Source organism: Lontra canadensis, unplaced genomic scaffold (assembly GCF_010015895.1).
Source record: "Lontra canadensis isolate GAN:19392208 unplaced genomic scaffold, GSC_riverotter_1.0 scaffold99, whole genome shotgun sequence".
Taxonomy (NCBI): Eukaryota; Metazoa; Chordata; class Mammalia; order Carnivora; family Mustelidae; genus Lontra; species Lontra canadensis.
Genome location: NW_022631093.1, coordinates 4,719,612 through 4,737,868, shown reverse-complemented (window position 1 = coordinate 4,737,868; position 18,257 = coordinate 4,719,612). Strand labels below are relative to the sequence as shown.

Genomic DNA, 18,257 nt, shown 5'->3' with positions numbered 1-18,257 from the left:
GGAACCCAAGGAAAAGAAAGGATAGTTTTCTTCCCCCAGAAATCAAGCCTGGTGGGCTTTGCAGAAGACGAAGTGTGTGATCGTAGCCCCTGAAACAGCAGCTGACACCTAACCACCGTGGTAACCACGCCGCAGCTTGCCAAGTCAGGAATCCTCACCTGCCGGAAGGTGACCTCGCAATCATCCCCCTTCCATAGAAAGGGCACGCACACCTCCGGTGTGTACCGGCTCGTCTTCAGCCAAGTGCGTGGGCTCAGATTCACACTGGGCTGTCTGACCGCAGACCCCAGCTCTGCCATGGCGCCCCAGGACACTGCCACCCACCCCCCGCCCGCCCCCGAAGACATACCAAGAAGGTGAGCGGACAGAAGCGCAGAAGACTCAGGGGAAGACACGGGAAGGCTCCGCAGAAAGGGAAGGGACTCGTGTGCGGGGCTGGGGTGCTGGGTAAGAGGAAGGTAGTGTTGGTCAAGAATCCTCCCTCTTTTTTGTTAATGTGTAGAATGTAGATTTACTTATTTTCTACTTTGAAATCAGAAAAGCAGCTTAGTTTAGAAACTCCCAAATTACACTGCGTTTCTATCTTACTTTGAGACGTGGGGAAGGTGGGAGACTGGAGCAGATGCTCCTGGATTCTTAGGAGGTTCTGTAAGATGGGCTTAACAGCAAGGGACAAGTGTGTGTCAGACTTGGAACATCTGCAGAAAAGCAACAGAAAGGCTTATTGTTACCAAATACCTTGTATCCTGCACACATACACACAATTGCTACTTTCTGTTACTGCTTTTTTTTTTTTTCTCTTTCGAATCCCTGGCTCCTTTGAGGTCCAGGATGAGCAGACTGGAGAGCTTTGCTGTGGCCCATGAGTGAGGCCCTGAAGCCTTGGGTTGACAGGTCGGTGGGTTTCAGACTCTGCCGCTCATCTGAAAAGGTGAGATGTGGGGGCCGGTGGATTCTAGGTCCCCGGGGGCATTAGAGGAAAGTGCGGTGCAGTCAGGATGCAGGAAACTCTGAGCAATCACTCCCCGATTGGGGTTGATTGGGTTAAGGCTTTCCAGAATGGTGTAAAACAGTTCTGAACTCTGTGAACTGCTGATGGAAGCCTGAGGAACTGAAAGAAATACAATAAACAGATTGCCTGTCATGTTGTTGGCTTTGTAGCAAATAGCTGTTTTCTCCTTGGGATTACGTGAACATTTGCTTTCCTTTGATTTCTGGTTGTTCTTTTCAATCTCTTTTGTTAGGGGAGATGCTTCAAACAGCTCCGGGGAAGCCCCCGCCTTTTGCCTTTGCAAGGATTGTGTTTAGAGTTTGGCGCAGCCTGCACACGTCACCTGTTAGCTGTTAGGACTCTAATTCTGTAAGCCATGACTTCATCTCCCTCAAGGAAGATAGACGGAATGCTTCCCTCCAACAGATATGGTTCAGTTCAAGATGTTTGGGGTGGGGGGGGGGGGGGAGGGGAGGAAGACTAAGCCTTTGGTCTCTGGATGAACTTGGAAAGGAGACCTGTCAAAGGTATTCATGTTCAGACAGCTGGTCTGTAGCTGAAAGGCTGCCAAATAATGCCATTATTCACAGCTGTGGGAATTTTGTCAAGCGGCCTTAAAGCAGTCGTGCTCTGTGAGCCTGGGGAATGGTGGGCCCAGGGCTGTCTGTGCAGCGCCCGCTGCTCGGATTAGAGAATAAGGTCTCTTTGCTGGGCCCGGCCACTAGAGACGATGGATCTAGGGGCTCACTACTTGTCTGATTGGTCCTAGCCAGGAGTGGGAATAGGAGATATTGGGGTGTCTTGCAAGTTAGATCTTAAAAATCTTTAAAATGAAAACGTAGTTCAAAAGCTGGCCAGTGTTACTCACCATTTAACTTGGCCCCATGCAATGCTAATCATGGGGAACCTTACCGCACCTGCAGTCCTCTCCAGAGCCGAGCCCACGTGCTTGGTGTCCCAACCTATTGTTGGTCATTGGTAACAAAGCTGTTCCTGTTGCTGGCCAGGAAGTCCTGGCTTGAGCCGGTGGAGAACCTGGTGAGAGGTCTGTTTCTTCTCTTCGTAACTGCTCTTGCCCAGTCTCCTCCTGTGGTTTCTTGCAGATTCCACTTGTTTTGGTTATAGCCCCCAGGGCCATGGCTCCTGAAAAGTCCCTCCAAGGGAGGATCCAAGCAGTGAGCTCTGGAAGTCGTGAACAGGACTTGCATTTGTAGGTGTGGTGCTTTCCCGATTCTTCTCTTTCCCAGAATCCTTTTCCCTTTAACCCAGGTGGTGAGGGGGGTAACAAAAAAACTTTTTTTTTTTTTTTCTTAAGAGATGCATAAGTCCTTCCAAAATTCAAGATGAATCAGGTGCTGAAAACCCTCCTTTGCGGGAAGGCATGGGTTCCATGCAAGCTGAGGCAGAGCTGAAGCCGGCTCTGGTTCCCCAGGGCCATGGCCGGAATTGTGTACAGCCCTGAGCCTGGTCTTCCATGATCCTGCTGTTGCTGTCACTCGCAAGGGTGAGCATCAGTTACAAGAAAGGGAAGTGAATGAGGAAGTTCCTTCGGGGGCCTGTGCCCTGCCCCTGTTCCTCAAAGCCAGCACCTCTGCCCCTACAGAGTCAAGGGGATCTGTTCCAACCTGACGAGCAGCTGGCGTTGCCTGCCTCCCCTCTCCCCCTGCAGCAGGCAGCCCTCTCCTGGCTAGGAAAGCCCTCTTGTGATGGCTGATGCCGAAACAGGCCGAGGACGAGAGGGTGGGCGCTCATGAAGACTTGGCCAGGGCTCAGTTAGTGCTCTGGCTTCCTGCCTTTGTTCGCTGTCAGTTGAGGCCTACATCTTTCAGGCTGCTTAAACTGCCCCAGCTCTCTGTCAGCTGCCATGTACCCGGGGGACAGATGGGCATGGAACATGCTTCTCATCTCACCTCGGAGGTGCTTCTTCTCGCACGCACGTGTCCCTTGACAAAGGAGTTGCTATGGTAACTACCCTCTGGAAAACATGCAGGAGTAAACAAGATCAAGCTCTTGCTCAACTAGCTGCAGCATGAATCTGTGGCCTACTTAGTTGTCCCCACCTTACAACCCCTCCCCACAGGTGGAACTGAGGGCCCACCCTTGGGCGGTAGAGGGTGGGAGGGCCAGTCCTCTGGGCATGCGCAGATGGAAGGCAGGCTGGGTTTTGTGGGGGACAGAAGAGCCATGAATTTTCTTGCTCCTTGGTGAGACAGGCAGAGGAATGAGACACCCCTCCCACACACACGCTAGCTCTTAGCAAGGAGCTGCAGTGCTCCTCATCCCACTGGACAGACCTGCCCCTCAGGGTCACTCCCACATGGATCCAGGCTGAATGAACAGTAGGTGAGCGCACCCCTTGAGATTCCCAAGTGAAGTCACTCTGCGCATGGAGGTTTCAGCCACAGAGTAAGAGTCTGGGGGCTGGGCCAGTTGCGGGGAAGAAAAGTTCTTGGAAGCGAGGGAGAGCTGCTGGAGAATTGATCTCCAGATCTCTGAGCCGTGGGAGCTACTCACAGGCTACTGCTGTGCTTTATATCCTTGTGTCACAGGCTGCCTGTGTCCCACCCAAAGGAGCAGCCCAAGGCCACTAAGAGTTATGGTCACCCCTCCCCACCTCCCCGGTCTCCGTGTCCATCATCACATCCTCACCTGCACACCCAGAAGTTAAAGGAGCAGTGCCTAAAATAAGACCACAGGTCTCCCCATGGTGGCCACCGCCCTTCTCTTGGGAAGAGCCTTTCACTACCACTCCTGGCAGGAGGAAGAATTAAGCCATGTCCTCTTGCCTAAGAAGCCATAATTTCACAGGGGTGGGCTTAGGGCACCATGGTGGGTCTCTGCCTAATGCAGGCCAGGTAAAGTGTTCTTAGCACCTTATGGGGGAAAGGTTGTAATCCACCAGACTCCTTCTGTACGTTCTGGCCCTGCGGGTACTGTTTGCCCCATGTTTCCCTGTGGCCCCAGAAAGCAGGGCATGGTGAGGAGGTACGGGGATAGTGGGGACCAGGAGGAATGCCGGCTAAGGACTGCTCTGGTACCAGCTGTTCCTCTTTGAGCTTCTCGCTGCTTGGGTTCCCCCCAGAGACAACTCTGGCCAGCTCTCCTTTCTTTACCCTAGAGTCTGTGCTCGCATCAGCTGAGGTTCCTACGGGAGCTTCCTCCGCAGCCACGGGCAGGACCAGAGTGTTGAGGGTGTGGTGCCTCCTTCAGGAGTGGAGGAGGAAGAAGCTCAAGCTTGGGCCCATTTCTGTATCATGGCACGTGGGGCTTAGGGTCCCTTGGGCCTCCCGGGCCCCCTTTCCTGCTTGGCCGAGATAGGTCCATCTCTGCTGGGTGTTGGAGCCCACTGCCACCGTCATGTACAGGGAAGCCTCAGCTAAACTGGAAGGTGGGCTCTCTCCCCCACCATCTGCCCTCAGGCTGTGGGGGGAACAGCCCTGTTGAGATTGATGCTTAAGGGTGAGAAATGTGCTGGTTCTTATCAGGTCCTCATGGGGCCTCACTGTAGTGATTCTCAAATGGGAAATTCAAGGTGAGATGCCTGAGAGCATCAAGTAGGTAGGGGTCTCATGGTCTCTGGGTGTGGGGGGATGTATCTTCAGTGACTCGATTAGTGAGTTTCTGAGTTCCTGCCTTGGGTTCCAGGTGGAAACTTGTTCAGGCTGTGGCTAGTTTTCCACCGCTCCCAGGAGGAGAGTTTGTGTGAGGAGCCAGGCCTTTTTTCAGCATTTTATGCCCTAGTTACCACCCTAGGTGGCAGCTAGCCCTCCTTCATGTGGACCATGGAATATCATAAAGTTTAAGCACAGAACCTGTTCCCTGCTTACTTTACAATGATCTGAGTTCTGACTTTGCTGGAGAGCTCTAGTATTGATATCATAACTCAGAATACTAGAAATTCTTCAGTACCCACAGGGGGTCCAGCCTGGGCCAGGGTCATAGGCAGGGCCATGGCCTGGGCAGAATTGCGGACATGGGGGAGGGGAGTATAAGATACGTTCCAGGACAGTCTGGGTTTAGAAAATGAGGAAGCGATGATGTTGACATTGTCCAAGAGAACTGTGCTGTGGAGGAGAAAAAAACTCTTGCCAAGGGCATTAGCGATTTCGGCCCATGTTGGGTGCAATGGAAGCACCAGCGAGGGTCTGTCCTGAAAGACGGGCACATGAACCCAAGCACCAACAAGGGTCCGGGCTTCTAGCTGTCTAGGATGTAAAATGTTTTACAGTGCTGGGGCGCCTGGGTGGCTCAGTCGGTTAAGCCTCTTCCTTCGGCTCAAGTCATGCTCCCAGGGTCCTGGGATTGAGTTGGCTCCCTGCTCAGTGGGGAGTTTGCTTCTCCCTCTGCCCGACCCCTGCTTGTGTGTGTGCTCTCTCTCTCTTTCTCTTTCAAAAAAATAAAATCTTAAAGTGCCACAGTGTCAAGCATACACTATGCTGAAAGAGGAGCACTCTGATTGCACACCTAGATTTAATAGCACTTAGCGCACCACCACATTTACTCCGTGGAGTTGGTTGTGATTATTTGAGAGTAAATTGCAGACGTCAAGATCCTTCACCCCCAAGTACATACTCATGTATTTCCTGTAGAGAGTAGTGACATTACGGTCACTCCCAATAAGATCAATAATCCTTTAGTGTCTACTACCAGTCTGTGTTCAGATCTCGGTTTTGTCCAGAATGACGTGTATAGCTCTCTCTCATTCTTCTCTCTCTCTCTCTTTTTTTTTTTTGTAATCCGCATCCCATCAAGCATTGATAGGTTTGACACACTGCATTTGGTGTTAGGCGTCTTTGGTCTCTTCAGCCTCTTCTACTGCATCCTGCCTCTTTTGGTTTATGTTCTTGGGACGTTGACTTGGTGGAGTCCCGTCCTACCCTTTTAGTTCTGAGTCTGAATGTGTAGGTGTTCAGTGTTGAACCCCGACAGGACCCAGTACTCAGAAAGCAGAGCTCCCTCTAGGGCCACACTGCAGGGTGCCCGTTCTGGGGAACAGGGTCTCCTGGCCACTCCCCCACTTCTTACTGGGGTACCTTCAGCTGGTCCCTTCTCTCTCCACCTCCATGTTTTCATATCCCAAACAAAGGGGACGGAGTGGAGGGGTCTCCTGGTCCCACGGAGCACATCTGCAACTAGCCGACTCAGCGCTAGCTGTGGCAGGGCAGAGTGCCTGCAGCTTCATGCCTTGGGGTAGCTGTTTCCTGAGGCCCTGGCCATGCCCAGGCCCATGAACGTGGGACCTGGGAGGACGCCTGTGGTCCCCTGACATTCTAACATGACCAATGCTCTCCCCCTCTGCTCCCCGCAGCTGAGATTCTGGAACTGGCAGGCAATGCTGCAAGAGACAACAAGAAGGGACGGGTCACACCCCGGCACATCCTGCTGGCCGTGGCCAACGACGAGGAGCTGAATCAGGTATGGGTGCTTCTCTCCCTCCCCTGCCAGACGCTTGGGCAGGCAGTCCCTCTGCCCGAGAAACAGGGAGGTTGGTGTTTGGCTGGCTGTCAGAGGTGTGCTCTGCATTTTGGACTACTAGCAGCTTCTCTGACCTCCCCCATCCCCCACGTGCCCCGTGCCAGTTTTTCCTTGAGGCTTTATTTGGGGACAGGAGGGAATGGATCAAGGTATTTGGCTCTCCCTGTAAGAAAGGTAGTGAAGTTCCACTGGAGCAAGGGACTCTGAGGCCTTTCTCCCTTGTATAGTGAGCCTGGGTCCCGTCAGCATCCTTGGAGATGCCCTGGAAGAAGGAGCTTGACGGAGCAAAGCAAGAATGTGAATGGGGAGGGCAGACTTCTTGAAGGTCAGGGGCCTGGTGGACAGGCTAACCATCTGCTACTTTGATTTTCCTGCAAGCTGCTAAAAGGAGTCACCATAGCCAGCGGGGGAGTGTTACCAAACATCCACCCAGAGTTGCTAGCAAAGAAACGAGGATCCAAAGGGAAGTTGGAAGCCATCATCACACCACCCCCAGCCAAAAAGGCCAAGTCTCCATCCCAGAAGAAGCCTGTGTCTAAGAAAGCAGGAGGCAAGAAAGGGGCCCGGAAATCCAAGGTACACGATGGGGCAGGGCTGTGTGCGTTGGGTCAGGACAAGTGCATGCAGATGAGGTCCAGAGTGGCTCCCTCCTGCTGAGGGCTTATCCAGAGACAAAGGAGGAACCTGCATGGGAGCTCTGGCAGAGAGGCTAGCCCAGCTCCAGCAGCTAGAATCTGAGCAAAAACCCGCATTCCTGCAGGCAAGGGGAATGTGGGGAGGAGGCCGGGGCAGATAGCCCCAGGCTGCAAGGACCCCATTCCTGGCCCACAAGGGAGAGGCTCACACCTCTGCAGAGGGACCTGGGTATGCCAGAGCTTTCCTGTGCTGGGGCAGCTGCCATCGAGTCCTACCTAAAGGCACTGGCTGCCTCCTTGCCCCTGATGCTCTCAGAACTCTCACTGTGTTGCCATGCCTGCATGTCCTCCTCTGAGCGTCTTTGAGGGAGGTTGATTCAGACAGTTGGCTCTTCAGAACGGTTGCCTTGTTAAGGAAGAAAACAGATGTGTTATTCAGATGCTCCTGCCAGACCCAGCTTGGCCTGAGATGAGGTCATAGGTGCTGATGTTTTTGTGGCAAGTGAAGCGTTCTCAGGGTGGGACCTAACGTCTTCATGGGGGTGGGGGGGACAGACCAGTTAATCCCCAGCCCCGATCCTCACAGTGGAGAAGCTGCAGCCCACCCTTGGGAGGTCTGGGCGTGTGCGAGTTTGCACCCCCCTTGTCTCAGCATCGGCGGGAGACCCCAAAGCACCTGAAACACATGTTCCGTGTTTCTTCCTCCCTGGACCTGGCCTCTGGGCTTCTTGTCACAGCCTCTGGGGCCAACCAGCTAGTGACCGGGCAGTCAGAGCTCCTCCTTAACAAAATGGAATCTTAAGCTGTCCTGCTCTGCCCTGGGGCACCCCTTCAGGTGTGAGCCTTCTGGTCTCCAGCCAGAATAGGAGGAAATTTCCTCTGGCAGAAGGTGACCTGCCTGTTTTGTGAAACCCTCAGTAGTAGTTCCTTGGAGAAGCCTTGTGGGTCAGATGCCATGTCGGCATGTTCTTCCCACCAGAACCCAAAGCCTTTGTCCTGATGAGATGGGGAGGACACCCACCAGGCCAGGCTGCAGGAGCACTGCCCCTGTGCCCCTCTCCAGTCCACCCTCCCAGCATGTACCCTGCTCTGAGTGGGTCCACAGAGCAGGCCTCTGGCCCCCAACTTTTGTCTACACTGTTGCCCATCCTTTGGTAGTTGAGGTGGACGTGGCTGTACTCTTTGTCCATGCTGGTGGGTATGAACAAATGCTTCCCCCAAAACACAAAAATCTGAATTCGTCTTGTCCGCAGGCCACCACCCTGACCCACCCCACCTAGCTGAGAATCAGGCCCAGCTCTCTGAGAGGGAAACAAGTTACTGAAGAGCATCCTGGAAGCATTTTCCAGGCACTTACGCTCCACTCAACTCCCAAGTCCTAGGGGAGGCTCCTGGCCAGGCGGGGATGTCACAGAATGCTCCATTACTCGTTTCTGCCGAGTATAGAATTAGCAGTTTGAACTGTTTCTGTCTCCCCTTTCAACATTCACGTTTGCAGGGAGGAGCAGGATGACAGGGAAGGCAGGGGCAAAGCGCCTGTGTATGCCTTTCTAAACGTTAAAAGAGACGATGAAGATGCCAAGACCATCATCTCTGGATCACGGGCCCCAGGGAGCTGGCCGCCCACAGAGCAGGGCCCTTGGTGCTTGGCTTAGCGTTCCTCCAGCTGTGGCCCGAACGTGGCCCTTGTTCGTGCGGACCCACTGCTCGTTGACTTCAGAGCAGCCCCTCTAACTGTGTGCCCTGGGCAACCCTGGGCTGAACCCTGCTCCCGTCACCCCGGTCTTCCCCTAGTAGTTAGTGCCTGACGACTTTCTGGCCTTCCCACTTTACCAAACACTAGGAACGCTGTTTCTTTCTTTTTGGACTGGAAATGAAGGGGGTGTGTGTGTGTGTGTGTCTTTAGCTCTAGTAGCTATATTTGGAACTCACTGTTTCTAATAACCATATGCCAATAATCACTCAAACACTCAGCTTTCCCCTCGATTACAAAAGCAGGAAGTCTGTTATGGTGGTCTGTTTTTCTTCCACACAATAAAACACATTGTCTGCTTACTATACCAGTATTTGGCTAACATTAAACCCTGGGGGAAGCTGAAATTGGAACCGTGAACAGCTAATTTTCAAAACATTTGTTTAATGTAAATTGTGGTGTCAGCTCCCAGAAACAGCAGAAAACCTGCATCTCTAGGTTTAAGTGGAATGTTCTGAAAATAACCTTTCCAGAGACATGCAGAGAAAGCTTTAGTAACATGCTAAAGCACTTGGAGGAAAAGGGAGTTGGTATTTTTCAAGTGTCAACACTTGAATTCCAAATCATAATTTTCCCTCCAATTCGATGTAATTGGGAGGTTTTGAAAGTCTCCAGTTGTGACAGCTGAGTCAGCTGTCATGGATCCAGTGAGAGGAGGCCACAAAACCCACTGGGACTGGGAGTCCGGGGCCCTGATGGTGCCATGGGACTCTTCCTGCCTGCCTGGGTGGCCTCAGGCAAGTCTGTGCCTCAGTTTACCCCCTCCCATAAAATGATGGCATCCATTCCAACCTCACATTTCAATGCCTGAACGTGTGCACCGTGTTTCTGACTACGTAGCACGTGTAAGGGTGGGGATGGTTCAAAGGAGGATGCTGTAAGAGCTCTCACCATAGGCCCCTGCCACTTTGCCTCTCCAGAGCAGTCTCTGTAACGTTGATGTACCTTTCAGAAAGTCTATGCATGGAAAAGCGTAGAGATCTGTAAAGCTCTCCTCATCGTCCCTTCCTTTAAATATAAATACATGTAAAAGATGTTACCCCCCATTTTGGCAGGGTGGTGCAGTGGTGAGGGGTGCCGGCTTGCTGGGCTTTGTGTTCTAATTTGGCCATTTTCTGGCCGCGTGACCTTAGGAAGTGACTGAGTTTCTCTGGTGTCACAGTCTCCTCATCAGTGGAATGGAGCTCAAACATGGGGCTTGGGAGCCTGAGGAGAGAACGCTGTGGCATCCTTTCAATGGTGCCTGACACACAGCTTTGCCGCTGCTCTTACTCCCTTGCTCTTCCGCAGCGCTCAGTAGAGAGCTGGCTCTGGAATATTCCATGGTGTGGTTCTAGTGCCCTAGACAGGAAGCACCACTCTCCTTACCAGGTCTCTGTGAATGGACTTGCCGTTATTCTGAGCATTCCGACCGGGTCATATGTAGGTGTCTGTGCTCATGAGTCTGCATGACAAAGTCCCCAAGGGGGACATGCTAAGGCAGACAGATTTCTGGTGACTGTTGCTCACCTAGAGAGCGTCTGAGCCCATTCAGAAATTTCAGACTCTGCCTCCTCCTCTTAATAGCGAACACCAAAGTTGTTGAAAGAAGATGCCTCCGTTGGATCGACAGTTATCGCCCCTGCACATGCTCCTCAGGGTACGGCAATGAAGGGCAGGCCCTTGCTGAGCTTTGGTCTAGTGAGGGGGTCAGAGTCCTTACAGGGGTGCGGGGAGGAGGATGCCGTGACAGAAACACCTCAGGGACGCCAGAGGTGGCGTTACCCTCAGAAGCCGTCGGGTGAGGCTTCTCCAGTCAGGTGGCACTGGAAGAGAGGCCTGTGAGAGGAGGGTATCGGGGGTTCAAGTGACTGACGGGAGAGCGCTTGTGGCAGAGGACCAGCCAGCCAGCCTGCCTGCCTCCTCCCAGAGAGCACCTGACAGGATTTGGATGTGAGGTTCCTGACGTTTCCATAACACGCACACCTCTGGCAGCTGGAGGGTCTAGGAACCCTTCTTAAGATTAGATTTTCCAATGCGTAAAATCCTGAAGATTCGAAGGAAGCCATTTAGGCTTCAGTCTTCCAGGTTAAGACCCCTTGTCAGAAAGATCACTGAGATCCATAGGATAATCTCTAAGAAGACTGTTTTTGCCAAAAATCTGGATTGAAAAATTCTCTCACCTGATTTCTTTGTTTCCTTTTTTTTTTTTTTAAGTTTTTATTTTAATCCCAGTTGGTTAACATATGGCATTGTCGCAGTCTCAGGTGTACAATATAGTGATTCAGTCTCACCTAGGACTTTTCAAACAAACTCTCAAAACCCCCAACCGAACTCCACCCCCATGCGGAAATCACCCCCTGAATTGTGAAGATAGGCTTGCTCCTCACTGCCTGGCAAGAAGCCCATGATGAGTTTAGTAGGACGCCCGTTTCTTTTTTGAGAAATGAAAATTTAAACTGAAAATTGAATGATGAATGTTTGGGAAAGGGATGCCAAAGAAAGACATTGGTTCTTGTGAGAAGCTGCTGTCCTTGCAAAATCTTACTGGCCTTTTAATGAGATTCCTAGCAGGTCAGACATCCGGGTACAAGAGCTCGGGCAGAGGTCATCTCAGGTTGGCGATTTCACATAAGGCTCTTTGCACACTCAGCCCTGCGTGTTCTTAAATAGGTCTCCCCCTGACTCTGATCGAATAGGTATGTGCTGTTCAGAATGAAGCTGGGTTGCAGGTATGATTTGTGGGAGCTTGTGGATTTGTACAACAGTATGAAATTCCCCAAAGTCAATCCTTTTGGAGACTGACAAAGAGTCTTTGCTTGTTAGCTTTTCCCCCTCCTGCCACGATCTGAAAAAAATCTACCACCTCCTGTCACCATTTCATAAAATGGTATTTGAATCCGAAAGGCTGGGCAAGGAAGTAATCCCTGACTACAGGTTTTATGTAAAGCTTAGGGGAACAGTTACTGTGATTTCAATGTAGTGACTTCTCAGGAGGCCTCTGAGTGCACCTCAGCTACCCTGTCGTGGGCTGGGATCCTCGCACGCAAGAGACTCAGCTTGTGTGCCAAGTAGCCAGACTGGAGAGAACTGGGAAGGAATGGCTTGTCTTATACAGACAGGTTTTGGCAGCTTTCTCTCGCGGCCACTGGTTTATCAGATCTCCCAACTTAGACTCCGTTTTCCCACAAGGAATCGAAGGGAGAGGGAAGTTAAGCAGCATGCTCTAGTAGTCAGTAGTAGAACCAAAAATCACATGCAGAATTTCAGAGCCCAGACTTCAGGCCCCTCATGTGTCCTGTGACCGCGGAACCTTTACTTGCCTTGGCAGAGCCCCTCTGTTCTGTAGGTGGATGGCTGACCGCTCTCTGCTGGAGGCAAGTGGGGCCAACAGCTTACAAACATTTTTGTTTTAAATCACACATCCTGGACTCTCATTGAATATATTTGTGCATTCCTGATACATACTCTGCTTAAAATTTCCACCTCTTCTCCTCTCCAGCACTGTTTCCCACTTTTATCCAGATATCTTTGACATACAGCACTACATATATTTAAGGTGTACGGCACAAGGACTTAGATCAGTTGTGAAGTGGTTACCACAGTAAATTCAGATCATTCATTATCTCGTGACTCGGAAAAAAAAAGTTCATTTCTCTTCATGATGAGAACTCTTAGGATTTGCTCTTAATAACTTTCAAATATACCATGCAGCATTGTTAACTGTAGCTGGGAGCTGTGAATTACATCCCCTCTACTTCCTTATCTCAGAACTGGAAGCTTGTATCTATTTTTGTAGTATTTTTTAAAAGTATAGTTGACCTACAATGTTAGTTTCAGGGCATACAACATAGCAGTTTGTTTTCTCTGTATATTTCACGGCACTCAGTGCCAGTGTAGCTACCATCTGTCACCCTGCAACCTTACTATAATACCATGGATTTTATTCCCTGTGCTGGACCTTTATCCTTGTGCCTCACTCTATAACTAGAAGCCTAAACCTCCCACACCCCTTCACCCATTTTGCCCACCATCCCGCCCACCTCTCCTCTGGCAGCCTGATGTTCTCTGTATTTATGATTCAGTTTCTGCTTTTTGTTTTCGTCCTCTCTTCTGAGTTTTAGATCGCACATGTAAGTGAAATCATACGGTATTTATCTTCTCTGACTTATTGCACTTAGCGTAATATCCTCTAAGTCCATCCATGTTGCATATGGTAAGATCTCATCCTTCTATATGACTGAGTAATATTCCATTGTGTGTGCATGTGTATAATATATGCACATGCCACTTCTGTGTGTGTTCATCTCTTGATGGACACTTGGGTTTCTTCTCTGTCTTGGGTATTGTAAATAACACTGCAATAAACATGGAGGTGCATACATCTTTCCAAATTAGCGTTTTCCTTTTCTTTGGGTACATAAAGAGTGGTGGAATTACTGGATCATATGGTAACTGTATTTTTTATTAGCATATATGTATTATTTGCTTCAGGGGCACAGGTCTCTGAATCATCAGTTTTACACAATTCCCAGTACTCACCAAGCACATACCCTCCCCAGTGACCCATCACCCAACCACTCTATCCCTCCCACCCACCCTGCCCTCCAGCAACTCTGTTTGTTTCCTGAGATTAAGAGTCTCTTATGATTTGTCTCCCTCCCCGGTCCCATCTTGTTTCATTTTTTTCCCTCCCTAACCCCCATGACTCCCTGCCTTGCCTCTCAAATTCCTCATATCAGAGAGGATAGGATAATTGGCTTTCTCTGATTGACTTATTTCGCTTAGCATACCCTCTAGTTCCATCCATGTCGTTGCAAATGGCAAGCTTTCTTTTTTGATAGCTGCATAGTATTCCATGGTGTGTGTGTGTGTGTGTGTGTGTGTGTATCACATCTTTATCCATTCATCTGTTGATGGACATGGAGTTTCTTTCCATAGTTTGGCTATTGTGGACATTGCTGTTATAAGTATTCAGGTGCATGTGCCCCTTCGGATCACTACATTTGTATCTTTTTTTTTTTTTTTTAAAGATTTTATGACAGAGTGGCAGGCAGAGGTGGAGAGAGAAGCATGCTCCCTGCCAAGCAAGGAGCCTGACGCGGGACTCGATCCCAGGACCCTGGGATCACGACCCGAGCTGAAGGCAGGGACTTAACTGACTGAGCCACCCAGGTGTCCCACTACATTTGTATCTTTAGGGTAAATATCCAGTAGTGTGATTGCTGGGTTGTAGGGTAGCTCTGTTTTCAACTTTTTGAGGAACCTCCATGCTGTTTTCCAGAGTGGCTGCACCAGCTTGCATTCCCACCAACAGTGAAGGAGGGTTCCCCTTTCTCCGCATCCTTGCCAACATCTGCCATTTCCTGACTTATTTTAACCATTCTGACCGGTGTGAGGTGGTATCTCACTGTGGTTTTGATTTTTATTGCCGTGATGCCGAGTGATGTGGAGCACTTTTTCATGTGTCTGTTTGCCATGTCTTCTTTGCAGAAATGTCTGCTCATGTCTTCTGCCCATTTCTTGATTGGATTATTCTTTGGGTGTTGAGTTTGATAAGTTCTTAATAGATTTTGGATACTAGCCCTTTATCTGATATGTTGTTTGTGAATATCTTCTCCCATTCTGTCAGTTGTCTTTTGGTTTTGTTGACTGTTTTCTTTGCTGTGCAAAAGCTTTTGATCTTGATGAAGTCCCAGTAGTTCATTTTTGCCCTTGCGTCCCTTGCCTTTGGCGATGTTCCTAGGAAGATGTTGCTGCGGCTGAGGTCAAAGAGGTTGCTGCCTGTGTTCTCCTCAAGGATTTTGATGGATTCCTTTCTCACATTGAGGTCCTTCATCCATTTTGATTCTATTTTTGTGTGTGATGTAAGGAAATGGTTCAGTTTCATTCTTCTGCATGTGGCTGTCCAACTTTCCCAGTGTCAGTTGTTGAAGAGGCTGTCTTTTTTCCATTGGACATTCTTTCCTGCTTTGTCAAAGATTGGTTGACCATAGAGTTGAGAGTCTATTTCTGGGCTCTCCATTCTGTTCCATTGATCTGTGTATCTGTTTTTGATGACAGCTTTGTAATAAAGATTGAAGTCTGGAATTGTGATGCCACCAACTTTGGCTTTCTTTTTCAACATTCCTCTTGCTATTCGGGTTCTTCTCTGGTTCCATATAAATGTTAGGATTATTTGTTCTATTGCTCTGAAAAAAATTGATGGTATTTTGATAGGGATTGCATTAAATGTGTAGATTGCTTTAGGTAGCACAGACATTTTCACAATATTTGTTCTTCCAATCCTTGAACATGGAATGTCTTTCCATTTCTTTGTGTCTTCCTCAATTTCTTTTGTGAGTATTTTATAGTTTCTGAGTACAGATTTTTTGCCTCTTTGGTTAGGTTTATTTCTAGGTATCTTATGGTTTTGGGTGCAATTGTAAATGGGATCAACTCCTTAATTTCTCTTTCTTCTGTCTTCCTGTTGGTGTATAGAAATGCAACTGATTTCTGAGCATTGATTTTATATCCTGACACTTAACTGAATTCTTGTGTGAGTTCTAGCAGTTTTGGAGTGGAGTCTTTTGGGTTTTCCACATAAACTATCATATGATCTGCAAAGAGTGAGGGTTTGACTTCTTCTTTGCCTATTCAGATGCCTTTTATTTCTTTTTGTTGTCTGATTGCTGAGGCTAGGACTTCTAGTACTATGTTGAATAGCAGTGGTGTTAGTGGATAGCCCTAGTGTGTTCCTGACCTTAGGGGAAAAGCTCTCAGTTTTTCCCCATTGAGAATGATCTTCGCTGTGGGTTTTTCATAGATGGCTTTGATGGTATTGAGGTTTGTACCCTCTATCCCTGCACTTTGAAGAGTTTTGATCAAGAAAGGATGCTGTACTTTGTCAAATTCTTTTTCATCACAGATTGAGAGTATCATATGGTTCTTGTTCTTTCTTTTGTTAATGTATTGTATCACATTGATTGATTTGTGGATGTTGAAACATTCTTGTAGCCCAGGAATAAATCCCACTTGATTGTGGTGAAATGGATCCTATTGGCTAGTTTTTTGGTGAGAATCCTTGCATCTGTGTTCATCAAGGATATTGGTCTGTACTTCTCCTTTTTGGTGGGGACTTTGTCTGGTTTTGGGATCAAGGTAATGCTGGCCTCCTAAAGTGAGTTTGGAAGTTTTCCTTCCATTTCTATTTTTTGGAACAGTTTCAGGAGAATAGGTATTAATTCTTCTTTAAATGTTTGGTAGAATTCCCCTGAGAAGCCGTTTGGCCCTGGGTTCTTGTTTGTTGGGAGATTTTTGATTACTGCTTCAATCTCCTTACTGGTTATGGGTCTGTTCAGGTTTTCTCTTTCTTCCTGGTTAAGTTTTGGTCATTTTTATGTCTCTAGGAATGCATCCATTTCTTCCAGATTGTCAAATTTGCTGGTGTATAGTTGCTCATAATATGTTCTAATAATTGTATTTCTTTGGTGTTGGTTGTGATCTCTCCTCTTTCATTCATGATTTTAATAATTTGGGTCCTTTCTCTTTTCTTTTTGGTAAGTCTGGCCAGGGGTTTATCCAGCTTATTAATTCTTTCCAAGAACCAGCTCATAGTTTCATTTATCTGTTCTACTGTTCTTTTGGTTTCTATTTCATTGATTTCTGCTCTGATCTTTATGATTTCTCTTCTCCTGCTGGGTTTAGGCTTTGTTTGCTGTTCTTCCTCTAACTCCTTTAGGTATAGGGTTAGGTTGTGTACTTGAGACCTTTCTTGTTTCTTGAGAAAGTCTTGTGTAGCTATATACTTTTCTCTCAGGGCTGCCTTTGCTGTGTCCTAAAGATTTGAACAATTGTGTTTTCATTTTCATTTGTTTCTGTGAATTTTTTTCAATTCTTTTTTAATTTCCTGGTAGGCCCATTCATTCTTGAGTAGGATGCTCTTTAGCCTCCATGTATTTTTCTTTCCATCTTTCCTCTTGTGGTTGAGTTCTAGTTTCAAAGCATTGTAATCTGAAAATATGCAGGGAATGATCCCACTCTTTTGGTACTGGTTGAGACCTGATTTGTGACCCAAGATGTGATCTCTTTTGGAGAATGTTCCATGTGCATTCGAGAAGAATGTGTATTCTGTTGCTTTGGGATGGAATGTTCTAAATATATCTGTGATATCCTTCTTTTCCAGTGTGTCATTTAAAGCCTTTATTTCCTTGTTGATCTTTTGCTTAGATGATCTGTCCATTTCAGTGAGGGTGTGTTAAAGTTCCCTACTATAATTGTATTATTGTCGATGTGTTTCTTTGATTTTGTTATTAATTGATTTATATAATTGACTGCTCCCATGCTAGGGGCATAGATATTTATAATTGTTATATCTTCTTGTTGGACAGATCCTTTATGATATAGTGTCCTTCCTCATCTCTTATTATAGTCTTTAGCTTAAAATCTAATGTAACTGATATAAGGATTGCCACCCCAGCTTTCTTTTGATGTCCATTAGCATGGTAAATTTTTTTCTATCCCCTCACTTTAAATCTGGAGATGTCCTTGGGTCTAAAATGAGTTTCTTGTAGACAGCATATTGGTGGGTCTTGTGTTTTTAATTCATTCTGATACGCTGTGTCTTTTGATTGGGGCATTTAGCCCACTTACATTCAGGGTAACTATTGAAAGGTATGAATTTAGTGCCATTGTATTGCCTATAAAGTGACTGTTACTGTATATTGTCTCTGTTCCTTTCTGATCTGTTACTTTTAGGCTTTCTCTTGCTTAGAGGACCCCCTTTCAATATTTCCTGTAGGGATGGTTTGGTGTTTGCAAATTCTTTTAATTTTTGTTTGTTCTGGAAGCTTTTTATCTCTCCTTCCATTTTCAATGAAAGTCTAGCTGGGTGTAGTATTCTTGACTGCATATTTTTCTTGTTTAGTGCTCTGAATATATCATGCCAGTCCTTTCTGGCCTGCCAGGTCTCTGTGGATAAGTCTGCTGCCAATCTAGTATTTCTACCATTGTATGTTATAGACCTCTTGTCCTAAGCAGCTTTCAGGATTTTCTCTTTTTCCTTTAGATTGTAAGTGTTATTATTAGATGATGAAGTGTGGACCTATTTTTATTGATTTTGAGAGGGAGTTCTCTCTGCCTACTGGATTTTGATGCTTGTTCCCTTTGCCATATTAGGGAAATTCTCTATTATAATTTGCTGCAATATACCTAATGCCCTTCTCTCTTCTGGCCATTTTTTAATCAAGAAATTTTTCCTTTTGCTATTGAGTTGTATGAGTTGTATGAGTTCTTTATATATTTTAGATATTAACCCCTTATCAGATATAGATCATCTTTGCCTTATGATCAGGCTATGTCCTGGTAAACCCACTGTAAGTTGAAAATATTATTAAGTTGAAAACAACATTTAAAACACCTAACCTACCAAACATCATAGCTTAGC

The 18,257-nt window shown here is 47.6% G+C and overlaps 1 protein-coding gene across 5 annotated transcripts in view; it reads left to right on the top strand.

Annotated features, from left to right (window-relative positions):
* Positions 1-18,257, top strand: part of LOC116855197 (core histone macro-H2A.1) — a 72,529-nt gene that overhangs the window by 24,383 nt on the left and 29,889 nt on the right. For all 5 annotated transcript variants that reach the window (XM_032837682.1, XM_032837683.1, XM_032837679.1 and 2 more), the window contains exons 3-4: positions 6,300-6,406; positions 6,845-7,042. In XM_032837682.1, coding sequence (XP_032693573.1) covers positions 6,300-6,406; positions 6,845-7,042 — 305 coding nt within the window. The remainder of the gene's footprint in view (positions 1-6,299; positions 6,407-6,844; positions 7,043-18,257) is intronic.